General features: G+C 23.7%; 1 protein-coding gene across 2 annotated transcripts; it reads right to left on the bottom strand.

Annotated features, from left to right (window-relative positions):
- Nucleotides 1–367: 367 nt before the first annotated feature.
- LOC112595292 (dihydropyrimidinase) lies at nt 368–19,253 on the bottom strand. 2 transcript variants are annotated; one of them, XM_025340433.1, is made up of 14 exons: nt 18,939–19,253; nt 15,292–15,347; nt 11,500–11,594; nt 8,923–8,996; nt 5,281–5,391; nt 5,091–5,218; nt 4,777–4,956; nt 4,605–4,718; nt 3,636–3,886; nt 3,313–3,538; nt 1,484–1,594; nt 1,237–1,380; nt 598–781; nt 368–519 (listed from the first exon to the last, which is right to left on the bottom strand). In XM_025340433.1, the coding sequence occupies exons 2-14, from the start codon at nt 15,337–15,339 to the stop codon at nt 440–442; spliced, it is 1,746 nt and encodes a 581-aa protein (XP_025196218.1). In that variant the 5' UTR covers nt 15,340–15,347; nt 18,939–19,253; the 3' UTR covers nt 368–439. The 2 variants fall into 2 exon arrangements, with proteins under 2 accessions (XP_025196218.1, XP_025196219.1); XM_025340434.1 differs by lacking the exons at nt 8,923–8,996; nt 11,500–11,594; nt 15,292–15,347; nt 18,939–19,253 and adding an exon at nt 6,467–6,554.
- Nucleotides 19,254–21,725: the final 2,472 nt, after the last annotated feature.

Raw genomic sequence — 21,725 nt, 5'->3', positions numbered from 1 at the left:
AAAAACAAATGTTAGTTCTAAACCGTTTGAATATAATTAATAATAAATGTATTAAGTCATATAAAATGCATATACTGATAACAAGCAAAACACAACATAATATTATTAATAATTTGAAATTCATACTTAAAGTAACAATCAATTTTAAACTTATATGAATTGTTATAAATTATTATTAATTGCATATCAATGGTTAAAAAAATTTTTTATGCAGTTTATAAATAAGTCGTTATAAATAATAATATACAAGTAAACTAAAAATTGTGATAAAATAAAAATGACTTTTAAATTAATGTACAGAATAATATTGTGAATTGTAATTTAAGCAGTTTTAATAAAATTAAGTGATTAATCTTAAAGACAATATAATGTTTAATAAAATTTTCTAAATGTTGGACTAGTAGTAGAATATAATTTAATATTTTAACTTATAAGTATATTACCAAAAACCCAAAGATTGTCCACCAGGAGGATTTCTTACACGAATACTAGACTTCTTAACAGTATCATTAAACTCAGCTAAAATTAATATTATGTTCATTATTCACTTGATAATTAAGAAATATAAATAAATTTTTTATTGGTAATTTTACTTACAACTGATTGAAAACGAGGAGCTTTGAAGATCTCGCTGACCTTCCATACGCATTCCTTTTCCTGTATGAATCATAGGAGATTTAGAACATATAGATACATCACTTGTGACACTTGATGGTGGAGAAATTTGCAATTTCAGTTCCTTGATTTCTTTGATTTCGTCAGTAACTTCTATTTCAGATACCTTAACATTAAATAAATAATAATAGCTTATAGAAATTTATTTATAAATTATAATACTATACAGTTAAGTACAGCCCCCTACAAAATTAAATAAATAATGATAAAGTAATTTATTCTTATATAATTTAACGATTTGTCAATTGCAATAAATATTAAAATAATCAAATTCCAATTTTCAAAATTCAAATTCAGATTTTTTTCATCCAGTTAGTTAATAACTTTATAAAGTTTTCTTAAAATATATGTTTGCCATTTGAAGATATTATTAAGGTAAAAATAACAAAAATTATATTTTTAAGTATACATTTTTAATTAAAAAACTGATACATGAATAAATAATGAACTTAATATGCTGATAGTTATATAATATAGAATTGAAAGAAAAAATTGAATTATTTAATGTAACAATTATCTGAATAATTTAATTAAATATAAATTAAGAATAAAAGTCTATACTTTTTCATTGTTGTACACAAATTCTGAATGTGTAGGTGTCGGGATAAATTTTCCATGACCTTGAACAACTTTTAATTGTCCTTCATCAACACAAACACGGCCACCAACTAATACATACTCAGGAATACCATGACATTCCATTCCCTAAATAAAAAATTATTAGTAAAAATACATATGATTGTCTATTTTTATTTATGTTTTTAAATTGGTATAAGTTTATATTAGTGACAAATGACAATATATTTACTTCAAAAATATTATAATCAACAGCTTGATGGTGAGTTTTTGCAGAGATAATGCGCTTTCCTTTTGGATTCCACACGACTATGTCAGCATCTGACCCAACATCTATACAACCCTAAAAAGTAATACAAATTTAACAACAAATAATAATTTTAGCAATTAAAAAAAAATATACGTATTATAATTTTACATTGATACACAATACTAAATTAATTAATTTTTTAACTTAAATTAAATAATATTAATGTACCTATGAAACTAATTAATATGTTATAAATTATAATAATATATATTCTATTCATATCTTAGTAAAATATAATAGAAAAAAATTTACAATTTAATATAATTTTATTGGGATTAAGACGTATAATAAGTTAAATCTTAATTAACTTATAATATTTTAACTCAGTTAATTAAATTAAAAAATTTGAAATACTTTTTCTGAATTTTTAATTTTAGATTTTTAGCAGAACAATGAATGTATTAATTTAACAAAGATGTGTTTTTTTTATTTGAAGAGTGTATACAAAATAAGTAATAGTGACTTTAAAGAGGTCAAATCTCAAAATGCTCAATACTTTTTTATAATCGAAAAAAAAAAATTAAAAAAAATTAATATTATTATGAAAATAATTGTTTTGTAACCATAGTTACTTTAAAATTTTTATGTATATAATTAATTTTTATTATTATATTTAGATTAATTTTAACATATTATCTACCTATTTTTATACCATTAACTTTTTTGCATTGTTTTGTATTGAGGGGTATTGACTTAAAAGTAAACAATAATAATATAATATATAAGTATATATGTATATATACATAATTATAATAATAATTAAATAAGTATTAGTAATATAATAAATTTAATATTTTTGGCAACAATTAAATAAATTTACTGTAATAATTAAAATAAAATTAATTACTTTAATTACTTTCTTAAAACATATGAAATATACTTAGTAATGTTTGTAGACAGAACTTTTCTGTTCAGAATCGTTTTTTTATATACCTGATAAATTATTTTAATTCAAATTAAATATATCCATAATAGTGACCCACTTGACACCTAATGTATAGCAAAGCCATACCTACTTACCCACCTTTTAGCTGTCAAATTCAACATATGTAATAATAAATAAGTGAACTAATATTCAATAAGTAAAGAATTAAGGTTTCCAACTTTAATTATTCTATACTCCCATTGTACATTTTTAAAAATCATCACCTCCCCTTAAATTAGAGTTTAGAAAGAATTTTTTTTTATTTTAGTATATAAAATAACTAACTATACAACTAATAACTTATTTCTTTTAAGGATAAACTATAAATCAAAAGTAATAAGAGAGCAGCTCAACTGATATGTAAACGTAAAGCCGCATCTACACAGCAACATTTCAATGCATTATTTGGTTTATATTTCGATTTAATTACACAATATAGAAGACTAGCAGAAAGCTTTACATCTTATCAATGTTAGATTACTCCCAAAGAGGCCAATCATTATAAAACACTCAAATGATTGCTATCGATGGACGATTGTCCAAAAATTAATTTATTTTCAATTTTACTAATTATAAAATTAGATGATTATTTTAACAACCAAATTCTCGTTAATTCATCAACACTATATTTTATCGGCAATATCTAAATTCTCCCACTGATATAACTTACCACTTAACCTAACCACTGATAGAGTATATAATCAAAAAACAGGATAGATTTGTTCTTTTTTAATTAAGTTAAGACTAATAATAATAACTTAAAATAATTTATTTTATTCTCAGTACTAAATATATGAATAAATAACATATAATAAATACAACTTACTTTTCTAGGATAGATATTGAAAATTTTGGCTGCATTTGTACTTGTAATTGCAACAAAACGACATGGGTCAAAAAGTTCTGAAACCACACCCTTTTCCCAAATAACAGACATACGATCTTCAACTCCATTAACGCCATTAGGTATTTTTGTAAAATCATCTTTACCCAAAGATTTTTGATCTTTGTTAAATGTTGCATTATCACTTCCAGTAGTTTGTAACTTATCACTAGAATATTAAAATATTTTCACTTTTAACCTAAAGTATGATAAAAAACAAAAACAAAATATGTTTGTACAACTAAATTTCGTTAAGGTAAAATTACCTGGCTAACATGTTTAGTAAAAAATTTGGAGTATTAGGATCAGATCTTAATGGTGGACTTAAGACATGTGCTGCAGCATCATGCCAACATGTTAATTTATTTTCATCCCAATGTGTTCCAACTGCAGCTGCTAATGTCTCACCAAAAATTTTAGTATTCCCATTTTGTTTGATTTGTTCAGTACGATGCTTCGCTAAAACTTCAGCAGCTGCCTTACTCATTACATGAACAACATACAATGGTGATCCAACCTAAAAATACATATATGATTAAAATGAATCAAAACTAATACATATTAAGGCAAAAAAATATTTGTATTAATTCGTGTAGCATTGATTAGTAAAATCTTTACAACTTAGTAAATTGGTACTAAATAGTTCTTGACAACTTGGCAACTAGGTCACAAAATTAACAATTATTAAGTTTTTCAAAATTGTACTAAATTTTACAAATATTTTATTAAAATTGAAAAAATAATTAATTTTTTACAAAAGAAAAAAATAATAAAAGTTATCTATAGTTATTAGGGAATCAAGTTAGATCTCAAGAGAAAATAATTGAAAATGAACTGGTAATTTGAATCTAAGATTATTAACTGACTAATTTTACATGACTTAATAGTATTATATTATTTGAAACTTGAAATAAATATTAATATATTTTTATTTACTATAACCAGAGGAAACATAACTATAGTTTTTTTAAGATGGCTGTTCGGTCCCATAAAATTTATAAAGCAAATAATCTGAATGAAATTATAAATAATTTTAATTATTATATCATCCAATAACTAAATAAGTAAATAAATCTTAATTTTAACAATTTTTTCGTTTCTAAATCTCATTGAGATGCCAAGAACTAAGTTTTTGAATATTTTACTGTGATTTTGATCAAAGTTCCTTATTATTCACATGGTCACTTGAGCATTTAGATACCGCGTAATTATTTTTTATCTGAGAATAATTATACCTGATTTGATAATGTACAAGCTCTATTAACAGCTTCTGCTTCAACTTCTTCAGGTCGAGACAATGCGTGTCCATCAGGTCCATTAATACCAGATTTTAACAACCGTTTTGTATTCTTAAATAGAAATGAGTTTAGAACTTACTATAAATTAAAAACTGTATATGCTGCTTACTTCAAATACTATATCTCCATTTTCAGCATGTACCATTGGAATTGCACCAAGCTCTTTGCATGCTTCAAAACTGTTATATAATTCAGAATCAGTAACCATAAAAACTCCTTTATATGCCATAAACATCTTAAAGGAATTAATTCCATGCAATTTACAAAGTTCTTCCATTTCTCTTTTTACCTGAATATTATAATTGATGTTTAATAATAGCTAATAAAATTAATTATATAACAATAAATAATAGTACAAATAAACAAAAAAAAAATTAAAACATGTAATTTATTTTTATTTTTAAAATTCTGATTAAAATTTACCTGATCTGACCATGAAGTAATACCTATATGTAGAGCATAGTCACAGCAAACTTTATTTGTGGCTCGTGTTCTCCACTTATGATAAGCATCTAATAAAGACTCACCCTTACTCGGTAACACAAAATCAACTACAATAAACATAATGGTTATTTAAATAACTTTATTTTACATAAATTAAAATATTCCATACTTATCATTGTTGTTCCACCAGCTATTGCAGCTTTAGTTCCTTGATAAAAATCATCTACTGACACTGCTCCCATGAATTCTAATTCCAAATGTGTATGAGGATCTATACCACCTATAATTTTACACATGATATAAATGTTTTTGTTTTAAAAATACTACCTTGAAAAAAAATAAAACCGAAATACATTTTAGCATTTACTTAAAATGTATAATGTACACTTAGAATTTATGGATAAAAATATGGTATTTTCCTACATAATCTACTATTTATATACAAAAGATGATTATTAGACGACTTACAATTCCTTTTTTATATTAGTATGTAGTGAGTTATGACAAAAGTAAGACTATATCTTTAATAATAATTATAAATAAGACTATAACATTGCATTAAAATTAAAATGCAGCAAATCAAAAAATTTTAATGAAAAACTTAAATACATATGTTTTGGCAAAGTATTTTGAAAACTAATAGTAATATCAAAAAGTATTGTTAATTATAAAGTTGTTTATTGTTTTTAAATTATAATGTTGTCCAATGATATTTTATTTTATTTATTTTAATTAAAGGATTATACATATTTTGTAATTAAATTATTTAAAATATAAAAACTAAATTATAAAATGTTCAAAAGTTTGATTTTTTTATCAAGCGTTTATTTTAATACATCCTTAAAATAAATTAATAATGTTAACATTTTTATAATAGATCATTTCTTTACATTTAATTTGATATAGTTATTGTTTTTAAAGATAAACTTTCCAAAGTATGAAATGCTTGTAACATTTGTACCTAAAAATCATTTTAAAGTAATACTAAATAACAAAAGTTATCTAATTTTTTTTTTTTAAAAAAGAATGTTTTGATATTTAAAAAATTACCTATTAAAAATGACCAACTCTTATTTAACTGATAATCAATATTAAAATAATTAACTTAAAACTTATAAGATGTATTGCATTATATTTATTGCATATACGTATAAAACGGGTTTTTAAGAAATATTTAGTTAATATTCTATGCATAACAAATATTATGCATTTATAATAACCACTTATTACTTTTATACGTTGTATTTCTATTTAAAATACGACAAAATTATGATTTTAGAATAAAATATATGTTTCATCCTGCCACTTAATAGATCTGTTAATTTATTCATGTTCATTTTAAACTAATCTTATACCTCAACTTGTCTGGATATCATTTCAAACAATTAATGCACGTCTCGATATTGTATTTTACCCAGCAGAGAAGTTGTGCTTGGCGTTCCGATAGATGGTGATGACGTCAAAAAAATTTACACAGTATATAAACATTGCTGTAATAAGATAATTCTTTGTCATTGGTAATGTAAAACATTTAATTTGAAGCTAAAAGCAGAATTAATATCATAAAAAATATTATCTATAAACGTGCAAAGCATATCCCACCAGTATTATTGAAAAATTAGCTAAATGATAATTGGTACTGTAATTATATTTTGTTTAAAATTAAAAACTAATGATTAGTAAATTACATTTAAAAAAATGAGAATCATTAATCTACATAGTAGTATTAGTGCACTTAGCACATTATGTACCTCATTATTAAGTAAATCACTTTAATAAATATGTTAAAATTAAATTTAAAATAAAATCATTGCATACAAGAAACAATGATTAACATGGTTAGATTCAAAGTTAGTTTTCATTTCTAAGGATATTTTAGAAATATATTTATATTATTATAAGTAAAACAGTAGATTGAATTAATTTTGGCCATAAACATCAAGTTTATTGTACAATAATTATTATAATATTATTCTCCTTAACTTGATTTGAATAGGTTTATGGGATAAATATCTTAAAATTAGTTAAAATATTTTAAAAACTTCATTGTGTACAAAATTAAGAATACAAATTTTAAAAGTTTCAAGTTCCTACAGTTAATATATTTTGAAATAAGACAAAATAGTTCATAAAGTTATTTATGGAGTCTTATATTTTAATTCCAGCCAAGAACCCATTAAAATTAATAATTTCATGAATTTTATCAGTTTCTTTTATGTACACTTATAAAAAATTGTAACTATAAATTTTTGGTGATTTACAAATTCTGCAAGAAAATTTTTTTAAATAACCTTAAATTAAATTTTAAGAATTTTTTACTACTAGAGACCACCCAAAATGCCGAAGATAGAAACATTTTACTATTTCAAAATATAATTTTAGATACAAAAAAATAAACAACTTCATTTTTGATCAAATATTTCCAATCATCAATCTACTTAGAGTTTGAAATTTAGTATTATACAAGATATTATAAATTATTTAAACAAAATTCAACATATATTTAGTTTTGAAAAATTTAGATTGTTTAAACAATGACCAAATAAAATTTTTTATTTTTATTTAAAATTTGACCTATTTGATTAATTAATTTTAACTATATTATTATTATTTTTATAATTTTGTTTACTATATAATATCTATATTTTTTGCTTTAGTGGTTAATTTAAAAATATAAAAATTTTAAAATTAGTTTATCATGTTAAAAAAAATTATTATAAAGTAACCAGATTTATTTATATCATAAATATTCTTATTATGATAATAATAAATTATTATTTATCAATAAAAATATTAGATTTCTTAATATCTTGCCAACGCACAATGTCTATCAATAACAATGAGATAATTTGTTTTTATTATTAAAGACTCAACACATTATCTATTATTATAGTAGTACAGCTAACAATATTTATGAATAATATTAATAGTTAAATTAGTACACAATACACTTGTTGCATAATCTTCACTTAAATATACATAATTAATAATATTATTTACCTTTTGTAGACATTAATAATTATTTACTTAATATTATCTACTCGTATATTTATAATAATGAATATATTCCCAAATAATAAATTTAGTGCATAGGCGTGCACACAGGTAGGGCTAATTTGGCTTTAGTCTCACCTGAGCTTTTTGTTTTTTTATACCTAAGTGGATAATTGGTACTTAAGAAAGTAATAAGACGTTATAGCCATAGAAAATTGATAACAAAATAAATTAAAATCAAAGATATTTACACGATTAAAGATAAGTATAAATAGTATTATAATTACATATTTTTATTTGACAGCATAATAATAATTGTATACAATATATATACATACAAATTACATAATGAATAATTTATAATAATAAATAAATATTAATGTTAATTGACAATTTTTAATATTATTTATTATATTTTGATTGTTTTTGAATTGTTTTATTAAATTATATTTGGTTAAAATTTTAAATCAATATTGATGCATAATTGTATATATGAAATAATTAAAAATGATTATTTACAGTTTCTAGTCACTAATAATAGGGTCACTTCGAAATTGAAATTGAAAATTTCAATAATTTTTTTTCTTGTGTGAGCGTGATGGGGGGGGGGTAGATTGAATTTAGCCATACCTGAAGTTTGCGCACGTCTATAATTTAGTGTAAAGCTTATAAAATTTTTTGATATTTATAAATTGCAAACTTAACCACCATGTCCAAAAGCGATGGTAAATCATATATAAAAGTTATATACATACATATAGGCTATTAACAGCAAGATTATAAGAATTAAATTTAAATCATTTCTTTAACATTTTACCTGGCATAACCAACATTGATGTTGCATCAATAACTCTTGTACCTCCGGGTATAATGAGATTGCAACCAACCATTCTAATAAAAAAAATAAATAATTAATTAGTTCATCTATAATGAACAAATATAGTTATAATTTATAAGTAAAGTATGTTTTATGTAGGATTTTGAATATTAAGTAATATAAAGTTGAATTTCATATAAAAATAGTTCACAAGGAATAAGACTTAGAGAAAACAATTTAATGTAAATTATTTTTAACTATTAAATTTATCTCACATTTTTAAAATAATTTTAAAACAATTATTGTAAGGATTAAGGACTAAGGACGTATATATTTTGACTATATTTTAGTATTCTTAGATTTCATATAAACTATACATATAGACATATAGCTGTTTATCTTATATCATTTCAAGTGTAAACATTTAAAACGCAGTGTTTTACAACCGTACTATTTTTATTTTGTGTTCACTGATGCGATTTTTGTGTCAGTAAAACCAATCTACATAGTCGCTTATACAAGATGACCGCGATATGCAATACACGCTTTCTTCAAAACACAAAAATATTTTTTTCGATTTGTCAATTAGATTTAACACATCTATTTTGGTCAAAGTAAGTTTTTTTTTATTTTTATTATTAATCGTTAAAATATTTTGATTATTTTATTAGTTGTTTTATATCTACATTTTATTCATTAATTTTTTTTATACAATTAAATGTTAAATAGATGAGTAAAATACAAAAATAATAATACAGTTGTAAATTATAGCTAATAATAAACAAGGGATTATCATTCATTAAACTAGCATATTCAGTCAAATAAATAATTGTTTCAGATTTTTATTTTTTGGGTCATTTTAATCATTTAAAAAATTCAATTCAAAAGTATGAAAGAAAATATCGTTATATTTTTTGTTCTAGTAATAGCAATATAAAAATAATCTTGAATTAAATAAGGTATTTAAGTTAAATATGTTATGCATTTTTGACTAAAAATTACTTGAAAATATTCTCGATTTCGATAAATTTAATCATAATTTAAAAAAAAAAAATATTATAACCGTATAATTTTGGTATATTTAAATTTCTGTAAAAAGTAAAAACAACTTATGAGGAACATATTAAATATTCTTGATTTTTACTTACAAATAATAAATTGAAAAAAACTTCATTAAAGCTCGAAAATAAAAAAAATATTTTTAAAACTAAATCATAATCAGAAAAAACGAATATAAATACTTCAATATTTAGTGAAAAATTCAAGTCTACTGCAGAGTAGGTACTATATAGGTACAGTAAGTAACTAACATATTTTATTTTTAAATTACAACAAATAAACAATGTCTACTTAATCAAAAACTGGTTTTGTGAAGTATTCTCGCTCTTCGGTTATTATAAATTAATTTTTCCTGATTATTTGGGAAAGTGTCGGGAATTTTTACTTGACCTTAACACTATCTCCTAGAATTTAAACTACATCCAATTTTTTATCAAAAACCACTTTAAAAATTAAATATTTAATGATTTTTACTGATTTAAAAGGTGAGTCCAAGTCCAAAATTAAACAGAATGTAATTTTACAGTAATTACATACATATGCTATTATTTGGGTTAGTAGTAAAATTATATCCAATTTAAAAAATAGCGGATATCCTTTAAATATTGAATAGGTCAATGCAGAAACAGACTGATAACAGGGGAAGGGTTCTATCAAATTAAAGTATAATTATTATTACTAGAATATACTAGGGCTTGGATATACACACATTATAAATAGCAAAATATATATTTCATTCTATTAGAATTTTCTGAAATATATGATAAAAATATAATAAAATATACAATAAATTTACCAATAATTCACAAACTATATTAATAAGTGGAATAGCATTAAAAAGAATTAATTAAGTTACGTTTCAATTACCTAGGCTAAAAAGTTCTTATTGCATGTTAGTCTTACTTATAAATAAATTTATGCTTTATTTTTTTTTTCGTCAAAGACAAAATTGCTGATTTTAAGAAATTAAATATATTGTATTAGCGTATAGTAATTATAACGCAACATCTAGTTTTTTAGCTACATTGTTTTTAATGAAATAGGATTATAAGTCGAAAATACATCATTTTTCATGTTTATAATTATGGTATGCAATAATATCCATTTCATTTAAAATATGAAAAAATATACACAATAAAAATACACTATGTGGCACGAATTGTCAATTCGTGAACATTATTAACCAAATTATAAAAAGACGCTGCAAAAAAACATAATAATGTATATTATAAATCCAATAGTCCAAACGTTTATATGCTAAAAAATAGTCTAAACATAAATTTGAAAACAAACTAAAGAAAGGATTACAATTTTTAAATGATTATTATTGTGAATAATATATTTTATAATTAAGTCTTGTTAGAATTAGACCTGCATAATATTGAGATAAAAACTATAGGTTCACTAAACACCCTAATGTAGAAAATAATATATTAAGTAGAAAGCAGACATAAAATATGGCATTCCACTTGATTTTTTATGAAGTTAAACAATAATAATAAATTATATTATACATACTTAATAATGCCATCTTCAATATAAACATCACTGTCAACCATTTTGTCTGCATTAACAATCCTGCCATTTTTTATCAAAATACGGTTTTGCGAGCTCTAAAACAAAATATAATGTTACTTACTGAAATATTATAAATTCTAACAAATAACTTTCATTTCAACATCATCTGCTAGTTTTTCGACAACAATTATTATATTTACTATAATAAACTTATAATTCAGTATATTTTAAACGACTTTATTATCATAAAATAATATTTTTAGTTTTTAACATAATTTACGATGATTTTTTTGAAGTCTTAATTATCTTTATTTTATAAAAAACACATTTATACAATATTAGTTAATTTTTTGATATCATATTAAAATAAATATAAAATATAAATTGACAAATTTTTAATTTATAATAACCGTGATTTTAGTTTCATGTCATAATATCTTCGAAATAATATCTTTGGTCAAAATATCTTGATAAAAATATTTTTTGTGAAAATGTCTTTGATCAATATATCTTTTAAACTGGTTATAAAAAACCTAACCTTTATTCATATAATGAATTTAATAAATTGTAATACATGTTATAGATGTACAAATCGGGTATAAAATAACATTTCCTCAAAAGCCAAACATATACTGTAGAATTATTTTTATTATTATAAATATTAAAAACTTAAAATTAACGATTTATAATGAATATTGTAAGATAAGCCCTTTAAATATTAAATTGTTGGTATTTCAGAACAATTTTTCACAATTTTTTTTCAATTTTTAAACATGATCCTATTATACTTATTACGACGTGATGGACTTGATTCTCTCGATAAGTTTTTCCAATCGAACTTGACATCACCACAGTACAGCGTCAAATATATTTTTTTTACCATTTTTATGAAAAATTAGGAGATATCCATGGTGTAATAATAAGTTATAACCATTTTGACTTTTAATGAAAGTAAGAGTCTTGTATTTAAATCAAATTTAAAGAGTAAATCAAAAATGAACTGACAATCTTATTAATGATATATAAACCTGCTAAAATACCCAGCTACAGTTAAGTTACGAAAATCCCACCTAATAAACAGATAAGGCCTCTACCAGTTTAATCTTTATGGCATAATATGTACACATAGTAAATACCTAGCAATTAGTAGACTAGCAACTATTTTCAAATATATATATATTATAAAATATAAAATGTCGATCGTAGATATAATATAGATATATAAATAATAAGCTAACAAAAATCAGTATAAAAGATATTATTTCGAAGATATTTTGACCAGTCGTCGTGATTTTTGAGTCGAATACAACTAAGACAATATTAATAATATAACGGTAATTAAATTAATCGAAAAAATATCAAAGCTGTTTTAAAAAATTAATTTTTGACTGGAGATAAGTTACTATGCTGCGAATTAGGTTTCAAGTAAACCTCCTAATTGATAGTAGGTATTATTGTGATGAATGTGTTAAATACGAATTGAATGAAAAATCACGACTCTGAGCTATGTCAAAGTAACAACTTCTTAGAACATTTTATAATTATTTAGTATTAATATAAATAATTTATTTTTCTATAACAACATCAATATGGCATTTATCATGTAATAATGAAGGAAAAATTTATTAATCCAACATTAAAATTAATAATAATAATTGATTTTAGTTTATATTATAAATGTTTCTGAGTAAATTGTTTGTAATAATATATTACATATTATTTATACATGTTTGTGAGTAAACACGTATATTTTTATATATTTGTAAAATTTTTGATTTTTTTGATATACAGTGAAACTTATATTAATGGACACTTTTCAATAGTGGACCTTTCCCAATACTGGACACTTTTAAATTCCTCGGCAAAAATGTAAGCACATAACAGGAGTTTAACCTCTTAATAGTAGATACTCCTAATTGTGGACGCGGACACTAAAAACTGATTCCAAAATTAAAAATTACCTATCATAAATAAACACAATTCATTCACACATCGAAAATGTTTAAGTAATAAAAGTACTATATTTATCTTTTATACATTTCGTTCATATTTTATCTTATCTTACGGTGAAACCCAAAAATGCAAATTGAACGCTTTTGTATACCTTGTATAGTGGGATAAAAGTGCAAAAATAAATATTGTACCCGTCACACTATAAGTTTCATTTCAAACTTATTAATTATTAAATCAAATCATCAATTTTAATTAAATATATATAATAATTTTATAAATAAAAAATACATGGACAGTTATCGTGTTCAGTTGAAGTTAAGTATTATCGAATCTATTTTATTGTAAAAAATTACGGTGAAGGTTGAAAATCATTTAAGATAATAATACAATATATATAAAGTATAAACTTATACCTGACTTATATGTAAAATTTATTTGCGTTTATAGTTTGTTAAAAGGGTATATTTTTTTTTTTTTGTGCTTTTGGAATATTTATTTTTGCACTTTTGGATTGAATTTGGGTCATATTTTGCGCTTATGGGCTACAGCCAATCTTAATGGTTTTCCTATTCGAAAAATGACAAATGATTTAGTTATGTTTTCGATTATCAGTTGTGTACCATACATTTTCCAAATACGTACCTATACATTAACATTTTTATAAATATTTTTATACCTTGTTTTTATTACATACTATATTATATTATTATATTATAAAAAATTATTTATTTGGTAAAAATAATTGAAAATTTAATACAAGATTTCTGTAAGTTTTTCTTGTATCTGTATAAAAATATTAAAAATTTATAGCACAATTATTGTTTTTTGTACGTCATAATTTAGTATTAGAACTATGACAAATTTTGTCAAAATCATAAAAAATTGCAACTTTTTTACACTTAGAAATTTATGAAATAAAAATATAATTTAAGATTCCTTATAAATGCTGAAATCATAAAATATATGAAAATATATAAAGGTAATTATTTTTTATAGGTATTTTAAATTCAAATTTTGATGAAATTGATTAAAGATAAACAATCATTAACTTTATTATAATCTAAAACATTTTTTGCTGAAACTTAGAACTCTTATGTATATTATTATATTATTATGAATTTTATTATATGCAATAATGCAATAATATTTTTGATTTATTTTAAAATATTATCTATTTATATTATTTACGGTATTTACATAAGGATGTTATTAAATTTTGAGTTATACAAGTTAATATAATATGGTATAAATAAATATTGCAATAATTATATTCTAGTAATAAAATAAATGATTTTAATAAATTATTATATAAAAAAACATATTATTAAATATATTATTAGAGATGTAGGCTGATACTCTAACAGATCATTTCTATTCAGAATTGTTTTCCATGTACAATGACATATCATTTAATTCAAATACACACCCATAATAGTGATCCACCCGAAACTAATGTATAGTAGAGCAGTGTCTACTCACTTGCTTACTCTTAAAATTCAAATTTAAATTTCTGAGTAGTATTTATAGTAATTTTACTATAGATTATATCATGAAGAATGAAGTTTGAATAGAATAATAATGTTATTAATTGTATTATTATAGTAGATTGCAATGATGTAATTTTATTATCTCACACAATATAGTGTTTAACATATTTAACATGATACGATATGGTCCAGTGAGTAATTACTATGTAGTTATTAAAAATATACATTTCTTCTCATGAAATTAATTAATTAATTTCATAGCAATAATAATTATATGTACCTAATTAAATATTAAAATATTAAATACCACATAGACAGTTAATACTTTGTTCTAAAAATAACATATAATTACCTGTAAATGAATAGGAACTTTTTTCACAGGATTTGACTGGTTGGCCATATTTTAACCTGAAAAAGTTAAAATAATATACATGAATAACATTTTACAACCATTACTCAGTTTCACATGCACAGGAAGTGCTAAAGATAAATTTTATACATTTTAGAAGAAATAGGAATTATTTGTACTTGTTATAAAAACAGAAGGCATATTATTAAATGTCTTTGTATGTATGTTAATTCATCACAATTTTATTTTATTCTTACCAAGATTGAAAAAAATAATATTTGTTTAAACCTATCATTAAAATACTAAAATTTGAGAAAAAAAATATAAACAGCATCTAGTTTTATGTAAACCATATATTGATATAAAAGATAACATTTATATTTATAAACTCATAGTGAATAGTTTACTAGCTTTAAATATTCACTGCAGTCTGTATAATAATTTATAAGTCAGTATAAACATCAGTATAGTCATCATTTTTGATATTGATTTCTAGTAATTTAATTTATATTTTGGAAAATTATAAGTAGAAAATATAAGAACTTTTTAATAATAATTAGAAAAAATTAACAACAATATTTTAACATATCCATAATAATGACTTCTCGAGATAGATTTGAAACTTGATATACAGCAGAACAGGTTTCCTGGTTTTTTTAATTAAATATTTGTCTTTAATAATAAATTATAATAAAAATATATCATTATCACTGTGTTTTGTGTTAATAGTTTGCATAAATTATTATTTTATGGTTAAATAAATATTTTAAAAGCAATATAAATCAATAAACTAATAAAATGTATCATGTTTATATAGACAAGGCCAGATAAGACATTAGGTACATTGAATAGCTACACTGTCAAAAATAATAACTAATATTCAAACTTTTGACCAGATACCTATTGTTATATTACATGGATTAGTCTATAGGTACAAGTGTACAACTATCTATTGTTGTATTACATAAATTAGGCTATAGGTGCAAGTGTACAACTACCTATTGTACAAAGCTAATAACTTATATACTACTTTCAAAATTTATTAACATATTATATTAATAAAAAAAACTAGATAAATAATATTTTAACTATTTAAAAAAGAAATAATGGTTTAAAACAACTTCACTGGTAACATTTTTTCTACAAAAAAAATAAATATATTTTTGCATGTTAACAATGATGGCGATATCAGAATTTCACGGAAATCAGTTTTAATGTTAGGTATAGCTATTTGATGTTTGTAATTTTTACAATTTTATGACCTACCCAAGGTAATTTTACATAATAAACTGAGGAGTGATTTTAATTTAAACTATCCAAGCAATTACAGCAAAAGAATGACCTCATTAGATTTTTATGTTCTGTTAAAAATATTGATTGGGTACTCATATTATTTAATTCTGAGTTGAAAGAGCATTTATAATAATGATGGAACTTTAGCATTAGGTACTTTTAACCAACAAGTTGAAACATTGATATTTTGTGACAATTTTGTGATAACTAAAGCATGGATTTATATGCATTAAAAACCAACCAAATATGCACTAAAAAATCTTAAATATGCATAAATATATACACTAAAAATTAAAATGTAAAAATATACATAAAATAATTATTTTTTGAACAATAGTGAAATAATGTCAGTATTCAATCATGGTCGTAATCGATATTTTCTTATCTTGATATATTTTATTTTACTGATTATTGATCTAAGATCATATTTGGAAAAACTGTTAATAACTATTAATTTATTTTGATTTAATTGAAACTATATATAAATATAATATTTTTTTCTTATATTATAATAAATTGCAATAGTATATATTTAAAAAATGTCTAAAAAAACATCAAAATTGCACTAAAAAATTATGTATGCAATTCAAATTTTAAAGTAAGCCCTTAAAATAAAAAAATGTCAAAATATGCAAAAATATGCATTAAAAAATTTTCATTTTTTAAATTGTTATGTCATGAAACAATTTTTGTGCTCACTTAGCATATTATGCAATCCATCAGAATAAATATGTAAATACATACAAATCCACACTTTGGTGATAACTAAACACCACTCATTAAAGTTTTAAATACAGATAGAAAGATTCTTACATATTACCCAGACTACTTGGATCAATTGAGAATTTACTGGATAATATTAAAATATTACTGCTATTTTTGCTTAATTGTATTAATTAAATAGCTAATAATTAATAAATAATATGAAATATCACTGTGTATTATTATATATTTGTACATAACACCATTCAACTATATATAAAATAAAATAATACAAAATTAGTATTGTAAAAAAAATTCTGTCTCTAAAAATTGAATTAAATTGGTTCATATTGATGGGATTTTGTTATCAAATAAATTCTGTCAAATATTAACCAGGGCAGTATCATGTGATTTCTATGTTGAGTTTATAATACCACTTTAATAATCCTCATAAGTCATAATCAGATAATCTTTCTAAATTTTGCATGTGGTTTATAATATGGCTTCATGATTATATGAACATACTCCAACAAGTAGTAAAACTCCTCTCTCTTAAAGCATTTGCACTAGTTCTTCTTTATTATTTGGTAATAACCACAAATTCATATTAAAAATAAAATATTTAAATGTTGTAAGCAACTTAAAAAACACACATTACAGAAATGGTAATTGAACTATGTTTACTGCATACTTGAATTTCTTTTATTGACACATAAATTATTAATTTCATTACATATAATTAAATATTTGTTGCCTAACTTCAGATTAGTATTTTTTTTTTACCTTGTTAGGTTTAATACTTAAATTATTTTATTAGTGAAATACTATACACAAATATGCAAAACTAGAAGTATTAAACATAAAACATAAATATATTTACATTATATACATGGGCAAATTCCAATCAATCTAGGTAGTTTACATCATATTTAACTATATAAGTATATACTTACATAACCATTATAAAATGGGTACATATTAAATAATTATTAATTTAAAAAAATATATTATTATGTTAGTATTTATACAAATTATAATATAACCATTTACTGAAAGTTATGATACAAAATTATAGTAATTGCTAATTGAGTTAGTCATAGGCACTTGATGGCTATTATTTCTATTTATTAGATTTATAATATGAAAAACTACTAAAACTAAAATATTATAACTATAATTTTCTATTTTTATTTGGAAATCTAAAATCACAATAATAGACAACAATAGTAATTAAGAAACAATAGGTTCTCTCAAATAGTATACTGCACATCCACTTTATAGGCGTGTTCACATTCAATTATTGGCAAGAGTACAAAAAATAAAATAGTAAAATTTGTAGTGGGTATAAAATGATACAACCCTAATAAAATGTATATTTCGTTTTGTTTTTAATTAATTATACCTAGTGGATACTGTGTATCATTAATTTGCGATAAATCGAAATTCAGTTGAATAAAACAATAAATGCTGATCTACTTGATCTCAATAATTTAAAGGGAGTAAGATGTCGAACGTCTACCCTGCCGCCCCCAAAAACAATAACAGACACGCCTATACCGAACAGAAAATTGAATCGACCCTTTTAATATTACTATACGTAAGTTCCGGAGAGCTAGATTGAAATAATAATGATAGGTAAATTAAAAATAACTTACCAGAGATACGTAAGACTGATATGTAAATTGATGATCGATAATAAAATATAATCAAATCGAAAAAATCGAGCAGAAGGGCACAGATTATTATTTATGTTCTACGGACGACCGATCGGTGGCGGGACAGTAAAATAAATTATATCGAATTATCAGTCAACAATAACAGCGATGGGTGTTATAAAACGAGAGAATCGAATATTATTAATAGGTACTAAAATAGTATTAACTGAGAACGTCGTCGTCTGTGCGGTACGGAGAGAACGGAGCGCGACTCGCCGGCAACGTACGCGATCAATCACTACTCCGGTGATTCGGTGCATTCGGTTTTATAGTATGCGACCAACCATACGCTACCATTGATAAACCACGGAAGATATCAGCGGATCATGCGCTACCCGAGTGCGCAGGCGCGCGGCGCGTGTAAGTGTGAACGCGTACCACGAGTGTGTGCACGTACAAATTGTGTGCCGTGTGCGTGTTACGCTGCGCCGGTGCGTGTACGTCCGTGCGCGACGTGCGTGTGTGTATTCGCGTCCGCGCGCGTGTAGCGGCGGCCTACTTGTTATAACCATCGATCTGAAATTTTAAACGCGACGGCTACGCGTCCGAGCGGTGTGAGCCGCTCAAAACGCGGCTGTTGCTCCGGTTCAAAAATAATAATCTAATCGTCCCCCTTTTGCGTACCTATCGCAGAATGTCAGGTTCGGGTATACGATACGTAAATAATTATTATGTTCCTCGCCAGTGTAAATATTGAATTACGCCATTATACTACCAGCTACTGCCGGCGTATCGTATTGTTGTAATATATACATATATATGTGTGTGTGTGTGTGTGTGTGTGTGTGCTGTGTACAGGTATCGTAAAACAGTCAATAACCTGTTATGATATTACAATAATAATATATTCCACGAATAAATAGGTCACTGTGGTGACCTACTTATTATCGACGAGTGTACGGTTCGGTACTCGAAGTGTCGTATACGTCGGACGTGTAAAAAAAAATATTCATCGCCGCAGTTAATATTGATAGGGATAAGGGAGGTACCTACTGTAAAGAATTCGAACAGATGCGCATTGCCGTCATTGCCGAGCGGCGAGTGCGATTCGTACAAATTGTGTTTCACTTCCTCTTCCTCTTCCTCCTCCGGAAGTTAACAAAGATTTTTCTCTCAGAGCCCGAAGGAGCTTGTAGAGTTCTAACCCTCCATTATTATTTTCGCATCACCGCCCTAAACCATCTGCATTTTTACGGTCACACATATTGAGCAGTCAGCAGAGTGATTATACTTTAAATACTTTAAATCAATAATCAATTCATTACTATTATTATATTCAATCGTTATTCATAGTTTTGTGTAACTTCAAAGTTCAAATGTATAAAAAAATGAATTGTGACTGTGCATTTTAATTATTTTTATATAACTATAAAAGCAACTCACGTAGGTAGTTAGATGAAATCTTGTATTCAATTTATAAGCTTTTTGACCGAGCGAAAATTTATTTTATCGCCAATAATTGAAAAAAATGAAAAAATAAAATGGAAATTTCAAATGTTTATAAATATCTATGAAAAAAAGAGTCAAAATATTATGAAAAAAAATACTATATCTAGGAAACGCTAACATATATTATATTTGGTTAAAATTTCAAGTACCTACTTAAGAGGACGTCACATCCTCATGTGTTCTCTCCGTTGGTTTTTTACGATATTTTAATTTTTAAGTGAATTATGCGTATGAAAAATAGAAATACATGAAAATACTCATAATTCACTTAAAAATTAAAATATCGTAAAAAAACCAACGGTGAGAACACAGATAATGTTTTTACTTAAAGGTTTGATTATAGGTCAATTTACTCTAATATCAAAACTAAAAGCACACTATTAAAACTGGTGAACGAAAATTTACTATATCGTACATGTGTAAGACGTATACAACTAATGCGGGTGCGACGTCCTCTTAAGGTCATTTGGTTTTATATTACTCCATAAAAATCAAGTAGATTTTGTTTAAATTTAACTTTTCTAAAGTAAAAACTAGATCCAATTTGCTATCAGATACCAGATACCATACTCTCAAAGTTGAAAATTGAAGTTATATCAAATTCTTATTGTTTATACTTTATACAGACACAAAAAACGCACATGATTGTAAATGTAAAATTAATTCATCACTGTGCTTAGAATTTAAAACCTCAGTTCATAATGCATAATATCTTCAGCTAGATAGCCCATAATACGAGTCTATGTTTATCCGGTCATTGTTTTTCCGTACAAAGTGAACGACAATCAACCATCAAGCATTTATTTTAGTGTTTCGGAAGTTGATTGTTTCCTGTAGAATTTGAATGTAATAACAATAAGTAAACGTGTCAAACGTTAATAGATATCATGATGGCATTTCGCTACGGCTGACTTCTATAGGAGATCCAAGTCTATTGTATATAAATTAATATAACTACCTAAATTTTTATTATATAATATAGGTATTTGAATTCCTACTTTAAATATACTATATCACACAGCTAGAAGTCCGAAGTTACATAACGTGGACATTTTAGTATATTATTACCTATCTGTTGTTATACCTAATATTGGAATATTTTGAATATTTAAACATTAACATTTGGCATAAACATAACTTTATAATCTACTATTAATAGTATATTAATAAATAATATTAGATCATTTTAAGTAAAATACTATGAAAATATGAAATGTTCTCCAAAATATAAATGTAGGTATAAATATAAATTGTTAATAGATTAAACAATATAATAAA

Source organism: Melanaphis sacchari, unplaced genomic scaffold (assembly GCF_002803265.2).
Source record: "Melanaphis sacchari strain LSU unplaced genomic scaffold, SCAv2.0 Contig26_pilon_pilon, whole genome shotgun sequence".
NCBI lineage: Eukaryota > Metazoa > Arthropoda > Insecta > Hemiptera > Aphididae > Melanaphis > Melanaphis sacchari.
Note: the sequence above shows the minus strand (reverse complement) of the source record. Positions and strands in the feature narration are given on the sequence as shown.